Source organism: Perca flavescens, chromosome 18, assembly GCF_004354835.1.
Source record: "Perca flavescens isolate YP-PL-M2 chromosome 18, PFLA_1.0, whole genome shotgun sequence".
Classification (NCBI taxonomy): domain Eukaryota; kingdom Metazoa; phylum Chordata; class Actinopteri; order Perciformes; family Percidae; genus Perca; species Perca flavescens.
Window position 1 is genome coordinate 17698870 of NC_041348.1, and position 27400 is coordinate 17726269.

The 27400-nt window shown below is 41.1% G+C and overlaps 2 protein-coding genes and 1 long non-coding RNA gene across 7 annotated transcripts; 2 read left to right on the forward strand and 1 right to left on the reverse strand.

Annotated features, from left to right (window-relative positions):
- Positions 1–466: 466 nt before the first annotated feature.
- On the forward strand, positions 467–10614 carry gata4 (GATA binding protein 4). The gene is made up of 6 exons (XM_028604925.1): positions 467–1222; positions 6799–6965; positions 7115–7240; positions 7561–7642; positions 8250–8386; positions 8754–10614. Exons 1-6 carry the CDS (start codon positions 703–705, stop codon positions 8877–8879), a joined length of 1158 nt encoding a protein of 385 aa, XP_028460726.1. The 5' UTR covers positions 467–702; the 3' UTR covers positions 8880–10614.
- A 1197-nt stretch (positions 10615–11811) lies between these two features.
- On the reverse strand, positions 11812–21783 carry LOC114573036 (uncharacterized). The gene is made up of 4 exons (XR_003694855.1): positions 20791–21783; positions 13620–13710; positions 13213–13338; positions 11812–11874 (listed from the first exon to the last, which is right to left on the reverse strand). It is a non-coding gene; the product is annotated as an uncharacterized LOC114573036 (long non-coding RNA).
- Positions 18990–27026, forward strand: fdft1 (farnesyl-diphosphate farnesyltransferase 1). Of its 5 annotated transcripts, none has more exons than XM_028604921.1 (8): positions 18990–19271; positions 21621–21718; positions 23050–23233; positions 23502–23630; positions 24133–24324; positions 24880–25056; positions 25627–25779; positions 25865–26391. In XM_028604921.1, the coding sequence occupies exons 1-8, from the start codon at positions 19173–19175 to the stop codon at positions 26090–26092; spliced, it is 1260 nt and encodes a 419-aa protein (XP_028460722.1). In that variant the 5' UTR covers positions 18990–19172; the 3' UTR covers positions 26093–26391. The 5 variants fall into 5 exon arrangements, with proteins under 5 accessions (XP_028460722.1, XP_028460723.1, XP_028460725.1 ...); XM_028604922.1 differs by lacking the exon at positions 18990–19271 and adding an exon at positions 20725–20808; XM_028604924.1 differs by lacking the exon at positions 18990–19271 and adding an exon at positions 20869–20887.
- Positions 27027–27400: the final 374 nt, after the last annotated feature.

Below are 27400 nucleotides of genomic sequence, written 5' to 3' on the forward strand. Positions count from 1 at the left end.
TTTGAAATGGTTTATGATCTGCTATTATATACTGTATGTCTGTAACAGGGAAGAGACCAACAACTCTACTGAAAACGTTATTCATTTAAATCACACATTTTGTGTGTTAAAATTATCACCACAATCTACAAAAAAGAAAACACAAACAAAAACGCTGTTTTATCGAACTTAGCAGGGAGGACATTTACTAGTGAGATCAATTCATTGTAAAGGCTTTGCTTTTTTTTAAGTCTGGTTACCATTTATAAAGCAAAGTCACTTCAGATCCAGAATAAAATATCCTAAAATTTGGTTGGTCGGATTTTTGTAAAGTTATTAGGTTTCATTATGAAGTCATTTTGACATTTTTTTTTTGGCTTGAAGAGAGAGAGAGAGAGAGAGAGAGAGAGAGAGAGAGAGAGAGAGAGAGAGAGAGAGAGAGAGAGATGATAACAGCTGGATCTTGATCACAAAAGTCTCTCACTCCTCCTCCTCCTCCTCCTCTCTCATGTCCCCTCTCTCAGTTTTATTCTTATTTTTCTGAATCTTGCTTCACTTCTTAGCAGATCTAATTTTATTAAGGACGAGAGAGCTTTGCGGATTGTATTAAACTATATAGGCTAGCCTATATTTTGCGTTAATACTCCTAGTCCTGTGCCTGACTGCATCCACACTAACATTATTCCTTCTATCAACACGGATGTACAGCTTCAAGGAGAGGACATGTATCAGGGCATAATGACAACCAACCACGGACCCTCTTCCTATGAGGCCGGATTTCTGCACAACGCCTCGGCGGGCACCCCTCCGGTTTATGTGCCCACCACCCGGGTCGTCACCCCCATGATCCCGGCGCTGCCCTACCTCCAGACGCCCGGTGCGTCGCAGCAGAGCAGTCCCGTGTCGAGCCACTCTGCCTGGGCTCAGCCGTGCTCCGACTCGGTGCCCTCGTACAACCACTCCCCGGCGTCTCCGCGCTTCGCCTTCTCCACCAGCCCGCCTCTGTCCTCCGGGGTGGCCACTGTCCGGGAGACGGCTTCTTACAGCAGCCCGTTAAACATCTCTGCCAACGGGAGGGAGCACTACGGCGCGCGGAGCCTCAGCGGGCCGTATCACAGCCCCTACCCGACCTACATAAGCCCGAACGTGGGTGGAACTTGGCCGGCGTCCCCCTTTGATAGCCCGGTCCTCCACGGTCTCCAAACCGGCGCTCCTCACGGCCCAACACGGCATCCAAACATAGGTGAGGAGGAAAATAAGGTAACATTGACATATTATGTGCAAATGTCATGCTGAACATTTTTTTCCCCAATACAATGTGTTTTATGAAATTCTGTCATCCAGAGAGATATGTAAATAATGTCAAACTATTAGCTTCCTTGTCAGGGAGAAAAACAAGAGAAGCATGTCTCTTTTATTTATTTATCTGTCAACGATTAATGAAGAGTAGCTTAATGGCCATACAAAACATGAACGAGGTGAAAGGTTGTAAGAGCTATGGAAAATCAATGTGTTTTTTTTTTTTTTACAGAACAGGATTCTCTTAAAAAAGAAAAATGTAGGCTAGGGCCTATATTTATACGCAAATCTTACAAAAAACTGTTTCGTTTGCATGTATAGCCTATTAGAAATAATCTCTTAATTAAAACCCATTAACATTAAAGCAGTAGGCCTATTAGTTGAAAAAACACACTAAACACACCAGATTGCACTAATTTAAATTATGATTTAAAATTACAAATAAATCAATATTATAAAACAGTAATACAACATAACAAGACTAGATTTAACCCAAAGTCTGGTAAACGAATCATATATATATATATATATATATATATATATATATATATATATATATATATATAAACGAATATATATAATCATATATAAACGAATATATATAATATATATATAAATATATATATATATATATATATATATATATATATATATATATATATATAATTATTCATTAAATGTCTGCAGAACGAACATTTCTAAAACGTTTAATTTAGGCTAAGTGAAGCAGGGCGCGTGCATGCTTTTGTTTTTATTTACAAGTATTTTATTAAAACAACACAGCAACTAAAAACAATAACGGATTTTAGAAAGCTAGGCTGCCACGTGAGATCAATCGTCACTGTGATAAATTCAACGCAGACGCGGCGAGTCTCTGCAGAAGGTTTCTTTAAATTAAGTAACACAATTTCTAATCTCAGCACGACAGGTAGTATAAAATGGAAAGCACTTTTTTCTTTAAATTTAGGCACAATAATGTTATGTCTGGCTACTTTCACGCTAAAATAGCGGTAAATTGAACCTGCTTAAAGTGTGAGATTAGGCCTATGTGGTTTGTTGCGAGTCCTGTAGGTTGGTAGGTGAGACTGATCGCTGCTTCTCTGTATCGCTGCATTATCACGTTTTAGTTAGATAGACCTAGACCTAGAGTCTTATTACTTTTTTTTTAACTAGACCTACACTTTAGGCTACTTAGTCAATGTTCCTCGAAGTGACATTTTACACCTTTAAAAGTAAGAAAAACGTTTAAAAAAAAAATCAAAGTCATTGAGGGAAATTCATTCAATGTATTTTGAATTGAAAAATAAAGACAAGGATTCCACATAAAAGGCTACATTTTTATTTCAGGAGGCCATTTAAACCTCATTTTATAATGATTTCCTTTATGAATAAAACAAACCAACAAGCCAGATTGAGTATAATGACAGTTAGCCTAAAGACTGCAGTTAATAGCCACACAATATAACAAACATGTTTTGTTTATTTTCATAAATCAAAGAAATCTATTATTGGAGTGATATAACTGAACCTGAATGGATACAGGCATTGATAAAACAGTTTATAGGGATTATAGTTTATTATTTGTGTTTGACTTAGGTCAGATTTTTATTTAATTTAAGTGTGTGTGTGTGTGTGTGTGTGTGTGTGTGTGTGTGTGTGTGTGTATGTGTGTGTGTGTGTGTGTGTGATCTGATCAGCAGTACAGGACTCAGCTGAAGACTCAAATCTTTTAGTGAGGATATAGTGGATCCTTTTTTCATTGAAACAGCTTTTATGTCAGGAATAACTGTAACCTGCTAGCGTTATGTCCCTGCAGTGCTGAATGTTAATTTGGCCTACAGGAGGTTGCAGTGTAGGCTCCAGATTGATTTTGCTTAGGTTGTCATTTTTTTGATGACTTGCACCTTGTGTGCACTACATTATCAGTGTTGAGTCTATTTGACCTGTGTTTCTTCCATTATCTACATTTGAGGGTGATGGGCATCTAAACCTTTTCATTCATTCATGAATACATCCCCATTTCATTAGCATGTAATTTACACTGTAATCTGATGGGCCTGATCCTCATTAGACACGCGTGCGCGTGGAATGGCGAGCAGTGATTGATCTCCAGATGTGAGGGGTCGGGAGGTGAAATAGGGGATGATCAGTTCAAAAAACGTAACCTGTACCGGTCCATGCAGTTCTTTAAAAACAAATAAAATAATCTTAAAATCAATTTTGTAGTTCACTAGTAGCCAGCACATGGCAGATATGGCCTCTCTTCCTAATACCAGCGAGGAGTGATGCTGCTACATTTGGAACAAGCTGCAGGCAGGCGATGTAGAGCTGATTGACTGATTCTGATTATTTATCAGGCCTATAAACGTTCTCTACAAGGCCACCTCTTCTAACTGTGTGATGAAGAAAGAAAAGGATCGGCTATACAACAGTATGACAGATAACAGCATTGATCCCCACTGACCTCTTCATCTGATTACAATCACACTCAACTCACAGTACATAGAACCTGTTTACTCACCGCTTTTCTTCATAGGCGTTTCAGTAACAACTTCAGCTCATTGTTTTACAATCACATCAAATCAAATCAAATCCAAGTGTTTGGTGAAGTGGGATTCAGCCGTGCAGTGAAAGTCTCTCTATTGTTCTGTGAGCAGGAGAAAGGGGAAACTCCCTCAGCTGTGAAGTGATTGGCTTTTTCTTCTCAGTCAATGAAAGACGAAATCAATCACATGAGAATTCCTTTAATGATCATTGTCAGTGATAATTAGCATAATATGTAGCTTAACTAAGGAACTTTAGAACATAATAACAGAAAAATATTTTATATTTAAAAGTTGCTTAAATTAAGTTAGCAACTTTTATTTATGCAACTTTTATTTATGTCTTATTTTTCCAGAGAAGCAGCCCAATTACTGTGACATTATAAATGGCGTATAAAACGGTTTTAAGATCAGATGTTTGTCACGTTCTGCCTTGATATTATCATTCTTTCATACATGTAATCTAATTCAATTGGAAAAGTATTAAATGTAACCAGCTATACCATTGCTCTGACTACAATTTTTTTTTTTTAAGATAATTCTTTGGGCATTTTCGGCCTTTATTTTTGACAGGACAGCTGAAGAAATGAAAGGGGAGAGAGAGGGGGAATGACATGCAGCAAAGGGCCGCAGGTTGGAGTCAAACCAGCGCCTGCTGCATCGAGGAGTAAACATCTATATATGGGCACCCCAACTGAGCTATCTGGGCGCCAACATTTTTATTTTTTTATTATATATTTTTTCGATAAACATCATTACATTATATCTGTATTATCATTCTGATAGGACCCCAGCAGTGATGAAAGTTAAACATGTCTCCCTCACACAAGGAGCCTGTGACCCTGCCTGTATTATTAAACAAAAAGCCAACTGATGACTTTAACAGTTTCTCTTCCTTTGCATGGCATCATGTTGGCAAATAATACACACACATAGTTTTACAGTTTGCGTAGCATTCGGGTAAACATCGGTGGAAAAATATCAAAAAAATCTACTAAATTATATTTAAAAAAGAAATGCATGTAAAATGCATAAAATATCAAGAGAATAGTAAGATACAATTAAATACAAGTAACATTACCAAGATGTAAAAATACTCCATTACAAGTAAAACTCCTGTACTAAAACTGTAATCATTAGAATATTATTACAGATACTTTAATGTGTACACAGAATTTAATCTTGGGTGGAGCTAATTTAAACTGTTTCATAAACTGTTTCATTTACAAAAATACATCATGTTTTATAGATTCATCTTGTGTTTTTTTCTGTAAAACATAATGTGTAACTACATCTGTCAAATAAATGTAGTGGGGTAAAAAGTGCAATATTAAGTATAAAGTTAACCCCTAACCCTAACCCTCAAGTTAAGAACAAGTACCCTTAAATTTGTACTTAAGTACAATATTTAAGTGATTAGCGTAAATGTACTTAATTACTTTGCACCATTGAGAAAGGCCCCTCTGTTATTATTAGCTAAGTACATTTTCTTAACCTTTTGATCATATGTTTTGCATTAGTGACCACAGCTGTCAGATTGAGTAAAAAGGTCCAACATCAAAAGAAATATTCATGTAGAATAAAAAAACAATTGTAGATAAAGCTGAGTATATAAACTTTGCTACTTTGAAATGTTGCCACTGTATTCCCTCATAAACTGCCAACACTGTGACAACAAAAAAAACACAATTCAAAACTTGTGCAGACAGTTCTTCTTCACATGAGTCACAGCTGTTTTCAACTATGTCCTCTTAAAGTGCTGGAAAAAAATGAACCTCCGTTTAGATAGACATGGACTCGTTGCAGGGTTTCTTTTGTGTATTGTCTTGTGTTGCTGTGTTGTGTTGGCTACAACTGCCTGGCTCAAGGTTAGCTTGCCCTGCTGTCTCTGTTTTGCTCTCAGCCTTGGAGGAGGCCTGCACATGTATCGGTTAGACTCTCCAGCGAGGAGAGTCAGATGGAGGCCAGATTAACGCTATCTTAAGAAAAGTAATTATGCACAGTGAAACGTACAGTTAAAAACAACAATATGATCTGATTTAAATGTGGCTTTTTGTTGTTAATATGTTGATGTTTTCACATTGCCTCAATCTATTCTCAGCATAAGCTCATAGCAGCTGATAAATACTGTAGCCTGTGCTGTCACATCATCATACCACAGATTGATGCCTCTTTAGCCTGAATGGCTTAAAGTGGTTCTCTGTTCTGTGCAACATGAGAGAGGTGAGATGAGTGAGGATTATATTTATGAGATGTCATGCTAGCTGAGAGAGAGGGAGAAAGGGATGTGATAGACATGGAGTCTCTATTTGAATATGATGAAGCTCTATTCCGTCTCTATTTCCAGCTGGCTCTTTATCTCACGGGGAGCTGCAAGATAAGGAGGGATTCCATGCTGCTGGTGTGGGCCTGTGAAACTGTAGCCCGCTCCTCCTGCTGGTGTAGAGATGTCACTGCATTTGATAATCAGTGTTTGACAGTGCAGGGAAGTGCAGAGTGGAAGGATTGTTAGTGGCATAAACTCAACTGGATGTTAATTTATCTAGGAATCATAGAAATTAGCTCGGTTTGGTCTGTAATACGAGCTGAATATGTGTAACACGTGGAAATTATCTAAGGTCTATTTAATTTTCTTTGCCATGGCTGACAATGGATACTGAATTGTCATCATCAGATTTACCAAGTTATTGCCAAAACACTATTAAATAGTAAAATAATAACTTCTCAGAAAAATAGCTGTGGCTTCAACTTGACCAGGATGGATTTTTTTTAGTTCATCCTGTGCAGTTTTGAGAGTTAGAGAAGGTATTCTAGCTCATATACAATAGTATTATATGATCTTTGAGCTGATGTTAAAAAATAACCCACCGTTTTTACATGACAGAAGCAAATTACTGTTTGATCCAGATCAGGCTTAAGGGAAAAGAAAAACTGATGTTTTAGCGTATCATATTTATTTCTTGTCATCCTCCTACAGACCTGTTTGATGACTTTGCTGAGGGGCGAGAGTGTGTGAACTGCGGGGCGATGTCGACCCCCCTCTGGAGGCGGGATGGTACCGGCCACTACCTGTGCAATGCCTGCGGACTGTACCACAAGATGAACGGCATCAACAGACCTCTCATCAAACCTCAAAGACGACTGGTGGGTGACAGCAGAGCACTTTTGTACTCTGTACCATACAGTGAAGTAATACGGTGTGTTACATGGATGTTAACTATTGCCGTGTAAAATGAACGTATTTTCTTTTTCTCCTTTTTAAAATGATGGCTCTGACATGTTATATGCTACAGTCTGCCTCGAGGAGGGTGGGCCTGTCCTGCACCAACTGTCACACCACCACTACCACCCTGTGGCGACGAAACGCAGAGGGAGAGCCGGTCTGCAATGCCTGTGGCCTCTACATGAAACTCCATGGGGTGAGAGAGAGGGAAAGAACGGAGAAGGGGATCTCAGATAATGCTGAAATCTTGTATATAGCCAGTTGAAAACATATTTTTTTACTTGAACTGATCATTCCCAGAGACTTTAAAAATGTATCTTCAGAAATTAGTAGAAAAAAATTGGCAAGTTTTGAGGACAAGAGAAACTTTTCTGCCATCTCCTTTTTCCTTTGCATCTCTGAATGTTGACCTCACCTTTCTAAAAGAACATTTCCACCATTCCTCCACGGATGCTACACTTATCTTACTTCAGTCTGCTGTTGTTGACTGATTCCTTTGTCTTTGTGTCCTGACAGGTACCACGACCCCTGGCTATGAAGAAAGAGGGGATCCAGACCCGTAAACGCAAACCCAAGAACCTCAACAAGTCCCAAACTGGTTAGCTTCAAAACCACATCACTTACGTTTGTGTATTTATGTATGTAGGTATAGTTATTAGATAAGCAGGGGGCATAGCTAGTCCATATCCATGATGTTCCACTTCTGGGATTGTTCAGGTACCGCCGGAAATTCTGTCGGATTTCTTTCATTTCGGTCAGATGTCCGTTACCTTCCGTTTTCTTTGTGTTGGCATTTTAAACTTTAAACTGGATTTATGAGGACTATGGTTAACTTGCTCCTCAGATCCCTGCAGGGTAAATCCAGACAGCTAGCTAGACTAGCTGTCCAATCTGAGTTTTCTGTTGCACGACTAAAACAACATTTGAACGTACACATGTTCAACCCAAATAAGTTCCTTCTCGAGGCTATTTTGCAGAGGTGCCGTTGCGGCACTTAGCACTGCCCGAGATGATTGTGATTGGTTTAAAGAAATGGCAATAAACCAGAGCACGTTTCGCAAGACCCTCCTCCGCTCCTCCGCAGCTCTGTGGCGGAAGGTCTGGCAATGCGAGACTAGGGCATAGCTAAGACTTACTAATTAGGGCCAGTAACATGTGCATGCCTTCTGTAAATGTGTAATGACCTCAGCTCTGGTGCTCCACAGGGACCCCAGGCAGTGAGGGGACTACGGTCACGCCAAGCAGCACTCCCCGGGCCTCCAACACCACAGAGGAGCCTCGCCAGATAAAGACGGAGCCGGACACTCACAGCTTGTACACACAACACAGTGCACATGCACAGGTTGAACACCTTTTTAGTTGAATTTTAGAGAATTTTTACTTCCAAAATTAGTTTTTGGTTGTGATGACAAAAAGGGCTAATTAAATTTAGCTAGAACAGTCTAATAAGCCCAGAAAAGTGTATCACCTGGAACAGACATGAGTTAAACTACTGCTTAGACATGATTATTATTACCCAAATTCTACAATATGGAGTCCTGTTTTGCACTCCCACATGCCAAATAATGGGACCAGAAAAGGAAAAGATAAATGTCCCTATTTTTTTATTTTTGATCTCAATGTAAAGTGGAAGGAACACCCACATAGGACTGATTACATAGCATCTTCCCATATGGGCCTTCTCACCCTTTTCTTCTCTGTCCTTCTAGATTTCAGCCTTGCCAGCCTACATGACAACTCAAAGTGGGACCATTCCTCTCAAGATGTCCCCTGGGGGCCACGGTGGGTCTTCTGGCTCCAAAGCTGAGGCCTGGAACAACCTAATCCTGGCCTAGAAGACCTAACCAGCATCTCAAATCATACCGATTAAACTCTCCTAAGAGACTAGTGTCTGCAGAAAGCCAATTGATGCTCTGGATGCAGATGTTGCTGCAGCCTACACACACAGTGCAGTGCCTTCAGTGCAATGCTCTGGGACAAATATGTGGGCGCCACAAAAGAAATGGAGATCTTAACCAGAACTGCACAGATACTGTGCGTTCACTCACAGCAATCGATGGACTGAATGCAGTTTGTTAAAGAGTAGTACTGTGATTAGACACACAGAACTCTTGGTATGAAAAACTGCAACAACTGAAAAAACTTATTTTTTGTCTGTCTACCATGCCAGTGCAGGGGCATTAAGTGACTGATACTGTAACATAAACCAGTAACAAATAACAGTAATGGTCAGACTTTATTTCCCTGAGTTATTTTTATTTCAATATTTGTCATTTTCATATTAATATGGACAAGTTGCCAAAGAATGATGGACACACACAAGAATCACAACAGCACCCTTCAAAGTCAAACGTAACACCATGGAGTAGCAAGTGTACTTAAAGGGTCAGTTCACATTAATAAGAAAAACAACAACTATATATTTTCACACTCACAAGGGGTAGGCCTATTTACTTGCATTGCATGCAGTGGAGGTGAATGAAAATTTATTTTTACTCTAGTCTCTTTACAGAACAAACAATGTGCCGGTTACTTAATAATCCACAGACCTCAATGTGATCAGTATTTTGTATGTTTGGTAGATGATTCAAACTGTATCCAGTAAAGCACTTTGCTATTTTTTATAGGTTATCAAAGGATGTCAATTAATTTAGCACAACACTCAAACATGCAGTCATCTTAGCTGTAATAGGGCGGCTCAGTCTGAGCAGCAATATCTCAAAATGAAACGGATATGTATGTGAATTGTGATTCGGATGAACTGACCCTTTAAACATTTCCCAAACTCCAACATTCAATGATTACAGTCCCTTATATGTGATACCATTGATTGTAATGCACAGGTGTATTTCACAGTACATCTAATTTTACAAAGAGAAGATAATCATGAGCATTTCTTCTAAACTTATTGTAAGAGAGAATCGCTCAAGACAGAATCACTCCTCAAGACCTTCAGTATACATGATCTCCCTCTTTGTAGCGGCGTGGCTTTCGATTTAACGTGTCAGTATTGACATCTCTATGAAAAAATACATAATAAACTACCTATGCAGCATGTTAAGTTGCACATTATGAATGCAGATGGAAGTAATGGCACATAGCTCCCTCTGCTGACACAAGTGCAGATGTGCATCCATAAAAAAAGCATAATCATCTTTAATCCTGCTAGTATTTATTATTAAAAGGCACAGCCCCAAACCACACAGTCATCTAACCATAATCGTAGCTCAAGGTTGTTTTTATGACGGTGTATTGTATCAAGACTGTACAGATTGTTACCAAATATGCTTTAATATGCTTATAACAAGCATGGGGGGCTGGGGCAACATGTGTTAATGTGGGACATCGTCGCCACATGTAATTATCAACAAATATATGAGCATATATGTAAAAACTCCACTCCAGTATAATTGTAATACACCATTTGTGATATTTTGTAAGTAAAGATACAGTGAAAGATGTGGACATGTGGACTAACGCTACCTGATGCCCTTCCTCTGTGTGCAACTGTAGCTCTACTGAGGAAACTAATAAAGACAAAGCATTTTGACATAATGCAAATAGTATGTATGATGTAAAAGTTTGGCGTCATTCATTTCACTTCAAATGCATACCAAATGTGTGAAATATTTAGTCTTACAGTAGCTTTCTCATCATCTTGGCAAAGAGTTTAGTTATCAGACAACTTGTGGGGCTTCTTCTGAAAACTGCATCCTTCCAATTTCTAAGTATTCTTTTGTGAACTTTACAATATCTTTGATAAAAACATGGACGGCACATTGATTGAAGTCTTCAGTCAGCTTCTCCCTGATGATCTCAGCATATTTGTCCTGCACCATCTCCTTCCAACACTGTTGAAATGTGAGTCTCATTTGATCCTGGATGACGTCAGATACTTGTGAGCTAAAAGTGTAATCAAAAGCAAATGCACCTCCCTTGTCTAAATATTCCTCAAAGCTTCCACTTTTTTCTGAAAGCAGAACTTGTGCAGCTTCGATCACAGTGTTCGCCTCCTGTGTGCAGATTTTCTTCTCCTCTTCTGGTTTGCTTTCAAAAATGCTATGCATACTTCTGAAGTAACTCTTCCAGTCTGACCCCTGCACCCTGTTTATCAAAGAGAACCTTGTGGGGCTCTGAAGGTATTTCACATCAGAAAACAGATTTTCACATAAAGGATTAAGATCTGCCTTTTCAGCTGCTTTGACGTAGTTCTCATGGTCCTCAGCCTGATTGATACAGTCCACTTGGCTGTAGTTAATATCCCTGAACAGATTTTCTTTGGCTCCTTTGAAGCCCCAGCTTTTCACAAAACCAATATGAGTCTTTACTCCATACACGCTCCACCACTCCTTAGCTTTCTGAACCAGGTTTAGCATGCATGGATCTGTGTTTCTAGCCAAACACGGGCTGTTCATGGTGAAAACATACACCTTCCACTCCTCCGAGACAGTCTCTGACTCCAGAAGTTCCTGGGTTTGTTTTATAAGGATGTCCTCGCTGTGTTCCCCGTTGTTGTAATTAGGATAATAAGGTCCATACATGACGACCTCCTCCTGTTTTTCAATAACGGCCCATGAATGCTGCTTATCTTCTGCACCACATTCCTCAGTGATGTCACAGCGAAATTCCAAAAATTTCTTGTTAACTGACTCACTGAGTAAGATGTCATCGGAGGATTGTCTGAACTTGAGATGCTCCAATACCTTCTTCACAGAGTACTGTGTGTCAGCCCAGGATGATACCTGTTGGAAGAAGCTCTCAGTGTCCGTCAGGAGTTGTGACCGTCCATTCACACAGGCTTCAGGTGTGCAGGGCCGACCCCAGCTCGTCCTGGAACACAAAGTTTGGCTGAATAACACAAAAACACTGTGAAACGGGGTATATAAACATAGTGAGATTCAGGAATACTTTTTGACACTTCTAAGCACAAAGTTCAATTTGACATATGATAAGAATTTTGGTGTCAAACTTTTATTTTATTACATTTTTAAACAAATAGTTTGACATTTTGGGAAATACACTTATTTGCGTTCTTGCAGAGAGGTAGACAAGAAAGTAGATACCAACTCATGTTTGTCTATTAAATATGCATCAACTAGCAAGTAGCTGGTTAGTTTAGCTTAGCTTAGCATAAAGACTCAACTGAGGAAAACTAGACTGGCTCTGTCCAACGGTAACAAAATCCACCTACCAGCACCTCTAAAGCTCAATAATTAACACGTTATATTTTGTTTGTTCAATCCGTACAAAATATTGAAGGCAAAAAGTGACACATTTTGGTTTTGACTCCAGCAAGTGACTGGAAGAAATAGTCAAGCCAAGGTAGCCAAGAAATAATAGCAACATAATAGGCCGATTGCATTACATTTCGACAAGCCCACGCTAACAGTTTCCCCGTTTCTAGTCTTTGTGCTGAGCTAAGTTAAGCAACTGCAGATTAATTTTCAATGGACAGACATGACAGTGGTATTTTCATCTAACTCTCTGCAAGAGAGCAAATAAGGGTATTTCACAAAATGTTGAACTTTTCCTTTAAGATCAGATAATTTACTTTTTTGTTAAAATAATCTTTCCAAAGTCAATAATAAACAGTAAATGCAAATTAGGCATGTTAAGTGTCCGTTCTATGAGCATATTTCTAGGGTTGAAATGCTAGATGTGCCTGTTTTGCTGGCTCTTCTTCTTTATTACAGGATCTGGGTGAGAGCAGAGCTTGGGGAAGAGGGTCGTCATTAGCTTCCTGAGCCACACATGAAGCCACACGTTAAGCTCACCACCTTCCTAGCACCTAGTTCCTAGTACCAGTCCCTCTCTTTTTGCTGCACATTTCCACACACTCATACACGCTTACATGACTGATTCCACATTCTTTTATATATTTTTGTGCTTAAACATGCCTATTTTGTACTTGTAAACTTGTCTGTTGCAGCCTAGGAGCCGGCTGTGACATATAGGGCTTGTGAAACATAACAATATATATCATATAAAGCATATAATATGACATTAGTAATACCAAGAGGAAGTGAAAATGCGTGACACCTGAAATACCCTCTGTCCTTATACAACCCAGAATAAACCTGCGACTTTCCTATTGCAACACATTGCTTAAGACAACAGTTCCACCCCATGTGAATTGTACAGTGTAACTCTTCTTCAGTCAGTACTTACTTCAGTTTGGCATGCTCTGTGGCTCTGTCAGTCTCATATCTGTCCAGCAGAGTTTTCAGACATTTCTTTGTGTACAGCGGAGGCTCTTTTTCATATCCACTTAACAGAGATCGTTTACGACTTAACCTGAATAAAAACAGACTGATTATCATTTAAGATCAGAGAAAAGTGTATGTACAGTGGCTGTTAGAAATTAACCAAATACTGTTTAGCTTCGTGGGACATCTGTGGACAACCGTAGTTGATGGTTTTGCTGAAAGAATATATTAATTTAAGAGCCTGAGCAATGTTTCAGCTATTTCAGCAAAGAAAAGTGAAAGAAAAGTCAGACACTATCAGGATGAAAGGAAACGTCCCTTCACCTGTCCTTCATAGTTTTTGTCAAAGTAACAACTGAGTTCACTCACGTGGTAAGTTCCATCCAGACTCCTCAGCCCTGGTAGTTCAGGAATCATTCAGTTAAAATGTGGCTCCTCTTTTCTCCTGAAAAGGAGTCTCCTGATGACAAGAGAAACAGCTCTGACAAACAAAGCTACACAAGCAACGGCTGCAATGGATGTACTCCTAACAAGTTTACTTATTGAGACAGCTTGAGAGTTTGTGACTCTCAACAGTGAGCTCCTCCTCTTGGTAATGCTCACGGGCCACGGCCATATATGATATTACCTTCCCTAAACACTGTTGACGTTTTGCCTCTTTCAGCCAAGCCAAGTGTGTGTCATCAACTTGTGTTATATCGTCAGCAACCCTTTTTCCAGTTTGGCAAGTTCAAAGAAGTTTAAAAGGAAAAAGATCAAGGCCCACTTTTCTTTGGAAGTGCAAGACATGTTAGTTTTGCCTCATTGAGTGATAAGAGTAGAAGACTAATGACAATGTATGAGATGTTTCTGGTTCAGTGACACACATACTGTGCTGGAGGTTGGCTGCAGTCCATAACCCTACCCTAACCCTATGTAAACAAGAGCGATACCTATTGAAATATAATTGCACAATTAGTCCTTGGTTCACCAAAAGTCAGCCCATGATTCCAAGTATGTGTATGTTTCCGAATATTATGGCGAAACAGACACTGTGAAGGAGAATTTATCGTAAAGCAATTTTGTTGTTGTATGGCATCATTATTAGATCTCATTCATTAGTGTGTTATTAAGTATAGGAATTTGAAACATTATTTAGAAAATGGTGTTAACTTTTTGGCAAGGACCCTACATTCTTTGTGTTTAAAAGTTTTGAGACAGTGTCAGTGTTAAAACAAAGGCATGTCAGCACATATTAGGAGGAGACTGTTGCGCCATGCAGAGTGACAGGTTAGACAGGATCTGTCTGGATTCTGACAGAGCATTTCTGCGCATTCAGGTCAGAGTGTGTCCAACACAGGATATTAACTTTTATTCAAGGTTTTGAAATAAAATGTCTGAATAACTATTGGATGGTTCGCCATGAAGTTTTTGTTTAATGGCATTCATGGTGCCCTGAGGATGAACCCTACTGATTTTGGTGATCCCCTGATTTGTTTTTCTCTTGCAACACCATTAGTTTACATTTGTGGTTTCAAGTAAAATTTCTCAACAACTATTTGAGGGATTGCCATTCAGTCCCCTTCAGGGTGAATGAATGACTTGTCATTTTAAGCTCATCATCAACATTATAATTTCTTGAAAACTCTAGTTTATGAGCAAATACCTACAAAACTAACAACATTGCTATCAGCGTCAGCTGCACTTTGTTAAGTAGCATATGATAGAATGCTGCCATTAGTATTTAGCTTAAAGTGCCGCTGTGCGTTCAGTCTCACAGAGCTGTAGTCTTGTTAACGCCAAAAAAGCAGTCAGAAATAAAAATGCAATTTAAATACAAATGTAAGACAACACAAAAAGATAGAGAGAGAGAGAGAGAGAGAGAGAGAGAGAGAGAGAAATTCAAACTGCTGCATCTAGAAGCTACTTATGTTGCCTCCTGCCACAGATTAAGAGATGACCACAGAAACACCACCAGAGAATTTCTAATAAGAGAAGTTCCACTCTCCTGATACTTCCGGCTTCCGAACTGGTTGCAGTTCCACCAGAGTTCCACTGGGGGTGATCGCAGGCGAGTGCAGAATGAATGGGACTCTATGGAAATATACCCCTCAAAATCCACTTTTCTCAGGATATAATTTTTTGTCTATTAATTTGATTTAATTTTTCCTGAGGAAACCCATTTCGGCCGCTTGTACCCTGGATCTCGCTCTTTCGGTCATGACCCAGCCTTCATGACCATAGGTGAGGGTAGGAACGAAAACTGACCGGTAGATCGAGAGCTTTGCCTTCTGGCTCAGCTCTCTTTTCGTCACAACGGTGCGATAGATTGAATGTAATACCGCACCCGCTGCGCCGATTCTCCGACCAATCTCCCGCTCCATTGTCCCCTCACTCACGAACAAAACCCCAAGGTACTTGAACTCCTTCACTTGGGGTAAGGACTCATTCCCTACCTGGAGAAGGCACTGCATCGGTTTCCTGCTGAGAACCATGGCCTCAGATTTAGAGGTGCTGATCCTCATCCCAACCGCTTCACTCTCGGCTGCGAACCGATCCAGTGAGTGCTGAAGGTCGCAGGTCCTGATGATGCCATCAGGACCACATCATCTGCAACGAGCAGCGATGAGATCCCCAGCCCACCAAACCGCAAACCCTCCCCACCCCGACTACGCCTCGATATCCTGTCCATAAATGTTACAAACAGGATTGGTGACAAAGCGCAGCCCTGGCGGAGGCCAACCCTCACCTGAAACGAGTCCGACTTACTGCCGAGAACCCGGACACGGCTCTCGCTTTGGTCGTACAGAGATTGGATGGCCCTGAGAAGAGACCCCCTCACCCCATACTCCCGCAGCACCTCCCACAGTATCTCCCGGGGGACCCGGTCATACGCCTTTTCCAGATCCACAAAACACATGTAGACCGGTTGGGCATACTCCCAGGCTCCCTCCAGGATCCTTGCGAGAGTGAAGAGCTGGTCCGTTGTTCCACAACCAGGACGGAATCCACATTGTTCCTCTTCAATCTGAGGTTCAACTATCGGCCGAACCCTCCTTTCCAGCACCTTGGAGTAGACTTTACCAGAGAAGTGTGATACCCGTGTAATTGGCACACACCCTCTGGTCCCCCTTTTTAAAAAGGGGAACCACCACCCCGGTTTGCCACTCCTTTGGCACTGTCCCAGACTTCCACGCAATATTGAAGAGGCGTGTCAAACAGGACAGCCCCTCCACACCCAGAGCCTTGAGCATTTCTGGACGGATCTCATCAATCCCAGGGGCTTTGCCACTGTGGAGTTGTTTGACTACATCAGTGACTTCCACCTGGGAAATTGACAATGATCCCCCATCATCCTCCAGCTCTGCCTCTAACATTAGTCGGATTCAGGAGTTCCTCAAAGTGTTCCTTCCACCGCCCTATTACTTCCTCAGTTGAGGTCAACAGTGTTCCATCCTTACTGTACACAGCTTGGATGGTTCCCCGCTTCCCCCTCCTGAGGTGGCGAACAGTTTTCCAGAAGCACCTTGGTGCTGACCGAAAGTCCTTCTCCATGTCTTCTCCAAACTTCTCCCACACCCGCTGCTTTGCCTCTTTCACGGCAGAGGCTGCAGCCCTTCGGGCCCCTCGGTACCTTGCAACTGCCTCCGGAGTCCTCTGGGATAACATATCCCGGAAAGACTCCTTCTTCAGTCGGACGGCTTCCCTGACCACCGGTGTCCACCATGGTGTTCGTGGGTTACCACCCCTTGAGGCACATAAGACCCTAAGACAACAGCTCCTCGCCACAGCTTCAGCAATGGAAACTTTGAACATTGTCCACTCGGGTTCAATGCCCCCAGCCTCCACAGGGATGCACAAAAAGCTCCGCCGGAGGTGTGAGTTGAAAGTCTGTCGGACAGGGGCATCCTCCAGACGTTCCCAATTTACCCGCACTACCCGTTTGGGCTTACCAGGTCTGTCCAGAGTCTTCCCCCACCCCCTGACCCAACTCACCACCAGATGGTGATCAGTTGACAGCTCCGCCCCTCTCTTCCCCAGAGCCAGCGTCTGCTGCCCGGGTCTGGTCCGTCGAGGCCCCTGACCTTCACTGCCACCCGTGTAGCAGTTATTGTCAATTTCCTTTTATTTATATGTTATCTGCTTTGGCAATAAGCAATGTCTTGTCATGCCAATAAAGCTCTTTAAATTAAGAGAGAGGGGGGGAGAGATTGACTAAGGGTGAAAGCGTCTTTCCTGATCCGGTCTTGGCCAATAAACCTACTAATAGGATTGTTGCTGTCTGCACACAGACAGAGCTGACTGCAGCTTTCTCTGCCCTCTCATAAAAGGTGTATCTCTTTAAGGTCCAATTCAGGATGCTTACAAAAAATGTTATTTTCTCACTTTAAAGTATATTCCTCACAATTAGTAATAAAACACAGTTGTGTCCCAGGCACATTTATTTTACACTGATTACATTTCATGCTCTCTGTTGATTGTTGTGGACACAGTTTGGTAATAGGTCTTTTTCACTGCAAACTTTTGACGTGTCATAGCAGGTAGAGCACAGGTGCATCTAACTAGTGTATGCCAATTAGCAGTAGGGCAGGGTTGTAGTATTGTGCATGCTGGCTCACTGTCACACTGGGACGCTTAAATAGAAAAGAGCCATCGTTAATGTAATTAGTTCAACTTGTGCTTTTCCTACCATGGCAAGTTAAAAGTCTGCTGTGAAGAGGCCTGTTTCTCAGGGCTCTTTTCCCTGAACTGTTTCATATGTGTCGTCTTACTTGTGAAAGTCTTTGTGGGTCTAGAAAAGCATCCAGGTTCTCACCAGGATGTGTGTGTCATCAAATTGTTTGTTAACCTGAGCCCATACACAGGCTATTTTCAGCCAGGCTTTAATCATTGAGTTTTATTATGTTTTTGATGGTATAATATACACTCAATCACTCTTCTTCTTTCTTTCTATGCGGGTGTTAAATGTGCACCCATTGCTACAAACTGTATTACTGTAAAATTCCATTTGTCAATATTTTAAATAAAAAGTTTTATTGACGTCTGCAAATGTGTGCATTTGTGTGTGAAACTGCAAGTAAGAGTGAGAGATAAAGAGATATTAGGTCTTGGTAAATGCTTGCCATGCTTGGATGTCCTCTACTGACTTGTTGATGCTACTTGGCAATGAGGCTGCTAAGCTTGACTCACCAGGCTTTACTTTATAGCAGGAGCTAAGACACTTAGTGAGGCCTTATTTTAACTCATTTTTAATAAAATATTTTTTACAGGCAATTCATACATCATGTTGAATTTAACTTTTTAGTACAACTTCCTAGGCCCCTCACTTTATTTGTGACTATTTTGTTTAAAAATACATATTTGCCATTTTTACATAGTATATTGTATTTAGTAGCTACCTTTTTTTGTTTGTGTATAGCTTTTAAAAAACAAAAGTACACATTGCCTCACAGTCAAACAAAAATGTATAAAAAGCTAAACATCCTACATATAAAAAGGTTTTCTATTCATAGTATTAATGGACAAATTATTTAAAAACAGATAAAGCCTAGAAAGATGAATTAAATTCCCTATTTTTCGAGATGATAAATAACACGCAGTGTGTGAACACACTACGAGCACAACCAACTGGTATCAGTCCCAGGATTATACGATTTCAATGTTTCCCTTCAGGATAAATAAAGGACCAATCAGAAGCCGCGCTCCACTGACAGTTCGCTGAGGCGGGGCATCACACCAGACACTCTGGTCGCTCATTGGACACTGAACCCTATGCCCATGACTCGCCAACCAATCGGAGGTGTCAGTTGATCTGACGACACTTGTGACTGAAAGCCGCATTCTCTTCCCGGTGCTGCTGCAGCTGTATCTCGCTTTGATGGGGAACATCTCTCCAGGTTTACACATCAATTCGTCGAGTTACAGCTGAACATCTAAAGCAACATGGACATTCTTAAGTCACTGGGCCACCCAGAAGAGATATTCAACCTATTTAAGTTTAAAATGGGGGGATGCAAAACCGTCATGCCAAAATTGGATTATGTGAGTAAACTCTCTTTTTGAAAATACACTAAGAATAAACTTGTGATTTGAATATAAAGACAGCAGAAACATGCGAGTTGGATGCATGGTTGCCTTTACACATTTGCCTTTCGGATCAAGCAGCACATAATGTTCCTCTTTTAATAGCATTAGCACGAACCGGCTATTCTGTACGGCAACCCATAGGCCAACAAGTAGCCATCTGCATTGTAATGGATTGACCTGGCTACAGCCTAGGGTGCTGTGGTTTAGCTACTCCTTCATGAGCCGATGGAAACACAGTCAGTTAGTTGGACTAATGAGATCTCTCACTCCTATGTTGGGCAGGCAGGGAGATATGCCCATTGACTTGGGATTTACGTTACATAATAAGCTTGGAGAGTTAAACAGCAGGGAGAGATGCTGTGCGCATGATTTGACGGTTAATCCCAATGTTTTAACACCATTGGGAACCGGAGAGAAAGAGAGAGGGGTGCTTTGACCAGTGAGTCTTTATAATGCCTTAATTTTGGTTGGCAGCATTATGAAATGACCCAAACAAAATGTTAACACATGCATCCATGCATTGTGAAGTGAATCTAATCATACGTAGTTAATCAATAGTTTTGCAGGATAGTGAAGGATACCAGATCTTCCTCATTTTTCTTTGAGAGTATGGGAGCTCTCCTCTGACCACTAGTAATTCAGTTGGACTCTCAGCTATTGCATAATAGCCTATTTGAATATAGTGAGTGACACATTTTGATTATAGTGATAGAACACTAAACCTGTTAATATTTGGTCAAAGCATCAATATGTGTCTCTACCCTCTAGCATCACATCACAGAATCTGACAGGTCACAGATTTTACTATCTACACATACATTCTACTGTCCTTCCCACAACAAATAATTTATACTGTTTATTGATCCCCAGTTGGGAAAATACAATTTACACTGTTTTTTTTTTTTAAATCACTATACACAGGCCTGAAATATACACACATGCTCATTACCTATTCATGCACAAATGGAGAAATGTTAGAGCAAGTGGGCTGCCAATGTTCAACCAGCACCCTGAGCAGTTGGAGGGGTACGGTGCCTTGCTCAAGGAGGTAAACTGGCTCTCTCCAGCTACCAATCCACACTCTGTACTTTGGTCCATACCATTGATTCACATCTGGGCCCTGTTCTTCAAATAACTAACTAACTAACTAACTAACTGACTAACTGACTAACTAACTAATTTGGGGTTAAATACTGTTATCAGGCTAAAATAATCATGTTAATTCTTATCCAGCTAAAATAGATCATAGTGATTTTACAATAACCTGCATGCTCTCATCTTAAATTATGTAGGCCTATGGGGTTCACTGTAAAACATTTTGGCCATGATCTAGCTAACTAGGAGTTTCAAGATATGTAGGCTATTGTCATGTCCACAGCAATTACAAGAAGCAGCTGTTGGCAATAAAAATCTTGACTCACCGGCTCCCTCCAACAGTGCTCATTAAATATACATGTATTAAAAAAGAAGATACCTCAGTTATCCAAGCATGGTACTGCTTTTGACAGTGTTGATGTGATTTTGTTGTTCTATATCAGTCGTAAAAAAAGTTTTTTTGCACGCAGTCGCAGGTGACTGAAATCAAAACATTGTTATGCCTGCTCATGATGATGATCACCAAGAGGCAACATTAGGTCATTACATAGCCTACGCAGATACAACCACTAGGCTATAAGGCTACTATTTTAGGCCTATGTGTTTTACATTCAAAACATTATAGCCTATACAGTTCTGTTTCTGTTCTGATACAGAAATGTATATTGGGTTTAGCACTAGACACATTTATTTTCAGATTATAAAACGTGGCCTACAGCTTTTAGAGTGGGAGGAGCGGAGTAATCATAATAACAGATCTACAAACGCTGTGCACAGACCCCGCTCCCATACACAGTGAAGGGTTAGACTGTTCTAAATCCAGTCCAGTGGAGGGCTTGATTTAGCTCTTCCAGGCGTCCACCTAAACGTTTTTCACCTTATTCGACCCCTCAACTCGCCTGTCCTCTACATGTTTCAAATTGTCCCCACCAGCCGTGGCGTCGACATGGACAGAGTCGTTTTGTAGAATCTCGGTCGTACTGTGCGGTTATTTGTATGGCCGGAGTATGCTGCAAGTGTCCAGTCTCTCTGTCCGTGTTCAAGCGCTCTCTCTCGGTAACGCCGCGAGGCTGCGGGACCGCTCCTCGGTCCCTCCTACCGAGCTGGAGGCTTGGGGAGCGGGGCCTGCAGGAGGCTGCCCGTCCCTCCAGCGTCCTTAGACCCTCAGGCTTTTACCGACACACGACGTTCTTCTGTCTCTTTTGCCAGGAGTCCATGAGTTTGAGTCTGCGGACCTGCTATCTGTACCTGAACCAAACCAGCCGGAGTTTTGCGGCTGTGATACAAGCGCTGGACGGGGAGTTAAGGTGAGTAAATAAAAGCAGGCTCCAGGTGAGGAGGCGTGTCTGCGTTTTCTTTCCTAAAGTGCAGAACCAGGGGCGTTGGCTGGGTACTTCCCTTTTCTGCATCACCAGTACTAGGCTACTTCTCTGTGAAACATGTGCATAATGTGCAAAACAAAAGATATATCGAAAAATATGTACAACGTTGAAACTAGCAGTTGAGGCCTACTTGGATTTGGATCCAGTATGTTCTCTGGTGCATTTGTCTTATTACTCCAGAAAACGGTCCACAAATGCTAGTATGACCTGTGGAGTTGCAATTATGTCTGACAGAAGACACAGCTTTTATGCATATCAGGTGTTTGTTGATTACTGTACCAAGGAAAGTACATATCTGAAGATTATTAAGATACAGTATGATCAAGCACATTATACAGTCAAACATGTCACTTAGGGCTGCAACTAACTCATTAACGTTTAATCTATAGACTTTTTTTTTTTTTTTTATGATCACTTGGTTAATTGTTTTGTCTATCAAATGTCTGAAAATAGTGTTAAATGTCCATTATTTCCTATAACCTGAAGGTGATATCTTCTTGATATTGCACCATTCCTTCCCATTCCTTCGCTCTCATCAATTGCTACTGTATATTTTTTGTAAATTTGTAAATTCTAGTGCGTTACACCGTATACTTAACAGTATTTTTTTTTATTTTTATAGTTCTTACTGTCATTTCTGTTGTTTATTCTTTATAGGTTAAGTGAGCGTTGTACTTGAGAGCAAAGATTAGCCAGAGTCAAATTCCCTGTTTGTCTATGCAAACCTGGCCAATAAAGCTGATTCTGGTTCTGAAATAGCATTTTTTATCCAACCAATGGTTAAAAGCCCCCAAATTAATTTTATACTGATGTGAAACAGACTAAAGCACCCAATCCTCGCACTGGAGATACTGAAACCAACAAGTGTTTGTGTCTATAAGTAAAAGTAACATTAAACCACCAGTAACAGGTGAGTGTATGTGGCCCCATTCTCCTGGTAACCTGCGATGACCTGCAGCAGGAATTCAGAAGGAAACTGCTAATATTACAGACAGGGGTGTCTGCTGCTGCTGGGTGTCTAAGTTACAATCACCTCAGTTCATAATAGTCAGTAAAGAGATGGCAGTTTGTATATTCACATCTTTAGAGTGTGTGTGTGTGTGTGCACTTTATATATCCTTGGTCAAAGGGAATCCTCTACATATATTTTTGAATCAATGACAAGGCAGTTTTTCAGTCAGCGTGTATAAAACGCACTCCAATGGAAGATTTTCCAGCTTTTTAAAAAAAAGATTTTGCATGTCTTTCTGATCCAGGCATGCAGTTTGTATTTTCTACCTGGTGCTGCGAGCGCTGGACACCGTCGAGGACGACATGACTATCCCTCTGGACAAGAAGGTTCCCATGCTGAATGATTTCCACACCTACCTGTACCAGGATGGGTGGTGCTTCACAGAGAGCCAGGAGAAAGACCGACAGGTTCTGTCGGATTTCCCCACGGTCAGTAGCACTGCATGGTGGTACATAGAAGGGCTCTCCAGGCTTCACTGATGTAGGTTCTTTTTAAAGATGCAATTACAGACAGAATGGCAGCAGTCCGATTCTTTTTCTAGTTTTTACACAATAACAGGTGATGACAGGGTTTAGTTTGTAAATTGGTTGTCTAATATCTATGATGGTATGTGATATAAAAGTCTTTGTCAGTCAGATTAAAGACTGTTATAAATACAATCATTAACTATAATCTTCATGTGTACTTGCAATCCAGATATCACTGGAATTCAGAAACCTTGCTCAGCAATACAGAGATGTCATCTCAGACATCTGCCACCGTATGGGAGCAGGAATGGCTGACTTCTTGGAAAAGAAAGTGGGATCCATGAAGGAGTGGGACCTGGTAAATGTCAACTTTGTGTTACTATTATGTCAAGATAACAGTGAAAATGTTAGACATATAACAGGAGTGTAACAGGAGCATGCGTTTAAATCGCAATGAGAAAAACATGACTTAACAACACAGTTTCAGGCACCCTGAACTGGCCATAACATTAGAGATGAGTAAACTGGCAGATTAGAGCAGACACTTTTTGTTTTGTCTTAGATGTTTTTGGCTTGGAGGAATATGTTATTATTGAAGTGTATCTCTGCAGCCTCATTCTGTCTTAATGTATATTTAGTCACGCTGGTAGCTTCATTTTGATCCAGTCTTACTTTACCACACACTACGTATAACTTCCTACAAAGCCTATTTATGACTCTTTCAACATTGTATACATGTTTAATTGGATAGTACAGTCACTGTGTGTGTGTTCAATCATAAGCCAGTATTTTTGCCATACAGAACATGTCATGCTGTGACACTAACAGTTGATGCCATGTTGTCTTGTTTTATCCCGCAGTATTGTCACTACGTGGCCGGTCTGGTCGGTATCGGTCTGTCTCAGCTGTTCTCTGCGTCCCAGCTGGAGGACCCCGAGGTGGGGCGCGACACTGAGCTGGCCAACTCCATGGGCCTGTTCCTCCAGAAGACTAACATCATCCGAGACTATCTAGAGGACACACAAGAGGGACGTGCCTTCTGGCCACAAGAGGTAAGAACGCGTCCGTTTGCCGTGGTATGAGTGTGTTTGTCTTACTTGTGTGTCGACCTGAGCCCCACTGTGTGCAGTATGGTAGGAAACAAGTATGCTCTAGAATACTTTTCTGTGTTTTTATTTGCTGTGTGTGTGTGTGTGTGTGTGTGTGTGTGTGTGTGTGTGTGTGTGTGTGTGTGTGTGTGTGTGTGTGTGTGTGTGTGTGTGTGTGTGTGTGTGTGTGTGTGTGTGTGTGTGTGTGTGTGTGTGTGTGTGTGTGTGTGTGTGTGTGTGTGTGTGTGTGTGTGTGTGTGTGTGTGTGTGTGAGATGCAGTAGGGGTAAACTCACTCAAATTGAAATGTATAGATTTTGTCACACCCTTTTTGAGACTGATATTAAAAGATTGCAGCATGGAGAGTTGTGCCACATATGTCATGCGTTGATTGTGTCTCTTAAGAAAACGAAAAAGCAGAGGGAGAGTAAAAGAAAAACCAACAGGACTCCTGCTGACTATTGAATAAAAAATAAACCGTACCATATGGAATGTGTTAATATTTTGTGTCCCTGTGCAGGCTTGGAGTCAGTTTGCAGGTCGTCTGGAGGACTTGGCCCAGCCGGAGAAGCTGGAGTCGGCTCTCTACTGTCTCAACCTGCTGGTCACTGATGCTCTGCGACACGTCCCGGATGTTATTGCCTACCTGTCCCGCCTGCGCAACCAGAGCGTCTTCAATTTCTGTGCCATTCCACAGGTACACACAGATTCATTACTTATCTGCCTTCCAGTAGTGATTTAATTGGATTAGTGTGCAACATGACATCATGACTTTGCGTAAACATACGCCCACTTTCTTAAGCCAAGTAGCGTGTTATCTGTACGCATTTTGAGCTTTCCGCGTGTATGTCTACGCCGCATGCAGCGGACGTAAACATACACGCCATTTGGCGTGTTATCGCCACTTGGCGTGTTATTGCAACGGTTGAGTTTAGGAAACGTGACACGCAGGACACAATCCTTGCTCTCCTGGGTGAAAGTCCTGTGTTTTACCCATCCTCCACCCCGACCAACCTTCCTACGCCAAAAAGCGAGTATGCGTCTTTATAACACGCCAATAATGGCATACGAATTGGCGTCTCATACATACGCCATTTCATGAGATCAGTCTGCTGTGTGACATGATATTTGAACAGCACAGATTTTCAGTTAAATGTTCAGAAAGGCCTGACAGAGACTTTTCATACAATTTTTGTCAAGACATTTATTTTCATTCATTTCTTTCAGTTCTTCCACTTGACTATGTGCTAAATTCTTCCCCGTCCAGGTGATGGCAATAGCTACACTGTCGACATGCTACAACAACCCCATGGTGTTCCAGAGAGTGGTGAAGATCAGAAAGGGACAGGCAGTCACACTCATGATGGACGCCACCAACATGAGTGCTGTGCAGACCATCATCGCCCAGTACAGCCAGGAGGTGGGTGTGTTGTCGTGTTTTGCTCTCCTACTTCCACCGTATTGCTGCACTTTAACACAAACATTATTGCTCTCCCTCTCTGCAGATTTTACAGAAGGTCTCCCACACGGACCCGTCGCGGGACAAGACCCTGCACATCCTGGCTTTAATCCGAGAGAAGTCCACCCTGTCACAGTCTAGCCTCGCCTCCAGGACCCACCACCTGTCGCCCATGTACCTGTCTGCTGCCATGCTGCTCGCCGCTCTCAGCTGGCAGTACCTCAGCACCACTGCAGCACAGGCACAGGGCACCGGTGACATGCAGAGACAGTGAACCCATATCACCTCCATCTTACCCGGGTCCCACAGACTCAGAAAGCCCCTATGCCCACTCTGGAGGTCTGCTGGAATCTAAAACACTTCCTCCCACTTTGCCTTGTTTATTATGGCCGTCACAGGACCATGGATATATTTAGACCATGGAGGGGTATAGCAGGCTGGTCTGTGTTTGATTGTGATTTCTAGTAGTCCATCCTGCATCTGGATAAATAATTTACACAAAGTGTTGTGTGGTTATACTCACCAGCATAAATGGCACATTAAAACCATTAAGGGCGTTTTGTCTGATGTTAATTTTGGTTGTGTGTTCTTTTTTTTTTTTTTTTTTTTTTTGTAACATGTTGGCCCTTTTGAATTGCGTGAACTTATTCAGCGTATTTTGAACATTTCAAGATAGAAAATGTATTCCCCAAAAGTGATGAAATGCAGAGTCAAATCTTAGTCTTCATATTTTCCATGTCAAATTTAAAGCTATCTTCATATTCCACTTGGTTTGTTTCTACACTGGAAACACTCCTTTTCACACAAATGAAAGCACTGTTACAGTGCACTTTATAGTAAATGTGCTGTATGTTAGCATAGGTGATGTGGACAGCATCCACTCACCATAGAGCTTTATTTCAACACTTTTATGTCTATGTTCTTTCTGTTTCAACGCTATAGGAGAAAATGAAAAGAACAGCATTTCCAAGGTAGTTTGGACATGGACTGTTTGAATGAATAAGGGAGAACAAATGTAATTTCCGGTACATTTGATATCTGAAAATGAAATGCATATGCTAGCTTAAGTGCCCTTAACACAGCTTTGGTGAGTAGAGGCTATAGCACAGAGTAACCTTGTACAGAACCAAAGGAGAGCTACAAACATTGCTATGTAATGTGACATTTTGATTTGTACATATGAACAAATAAAGAGGAGTAAAAATCTAGACTGTCTGAATGATTGTGTGTGCAACACAAGTCATGCTTTGGTTTACAGCCTGTTGATCAGCGGGGTTAAAGTCAGTGAAAGATTTTATAGATTCCAGTAAAATTCTATTTTTATATTACAGCACAGTTTCAAGGTTCATATATTGTGCTGCACTTTGTGTTTGTTATATTTGTTAGACTGTATATATGTGTACATTCAAAAAAATCATAGTTCACATTCAAATCATCATGAAGCAAAAATAATGATTTTCATGAAGTTAAAAATAATGGTAAGTTTGAATATGTTGCCAGGTCATCATTTTAAGATCACCTGTCAACCTTTGTTCGTCACATGAGATGTTTACTGACGATGCATTCATTACATAGACGTGAT

Excerpts from the sequence above, each read along its gene's own strand:
- gata4 (XM_028604925.1), top strand. The coding sequence starts at position 703 with ATGTATCAGGGCATAATGACAACCAACCACGGACCCTCTTCCTATGAG. Across the intron at positions 1,223-6,798 it reads AACACGGCATCCAAACATAG|ACCTGTTTGATGACTTTGCT; the intron begins GTGAGGAGGAAA and ends ATCCTCCTACAG. Across the intron at positions 8,387-8,753 it reads AACACAGTGCACATGCACAG|ATTTCAGCCTTGCCAGCCTA; the intron begins GTTGAACACCTT and ends CTGTCCTTCTAG.
- fdft1 (XM_028604920.1), top strand. The coding sequence starts at position 21,408 with ATGGCCGGAGTATGCTGCAAGTGTCCAGTCTCTCTGTCCGTGTTCAAG. Across the intron at positions 21,719-23,049 it reads GCGCTGGACGGGGAGTTAAG|GCATGCAGTTTGTATTTTCT; the intron begins GTGAGTAAATAA and ends TTTCTGATCCAG. Across the intron at positions 23,631-24,132 it reads CCATGAAGGAGTGGGACCTG|TATTGTCACTACGTGGCCGG; the intron begins GTAAATGTCAAC and ends TTTATCCCGCAG.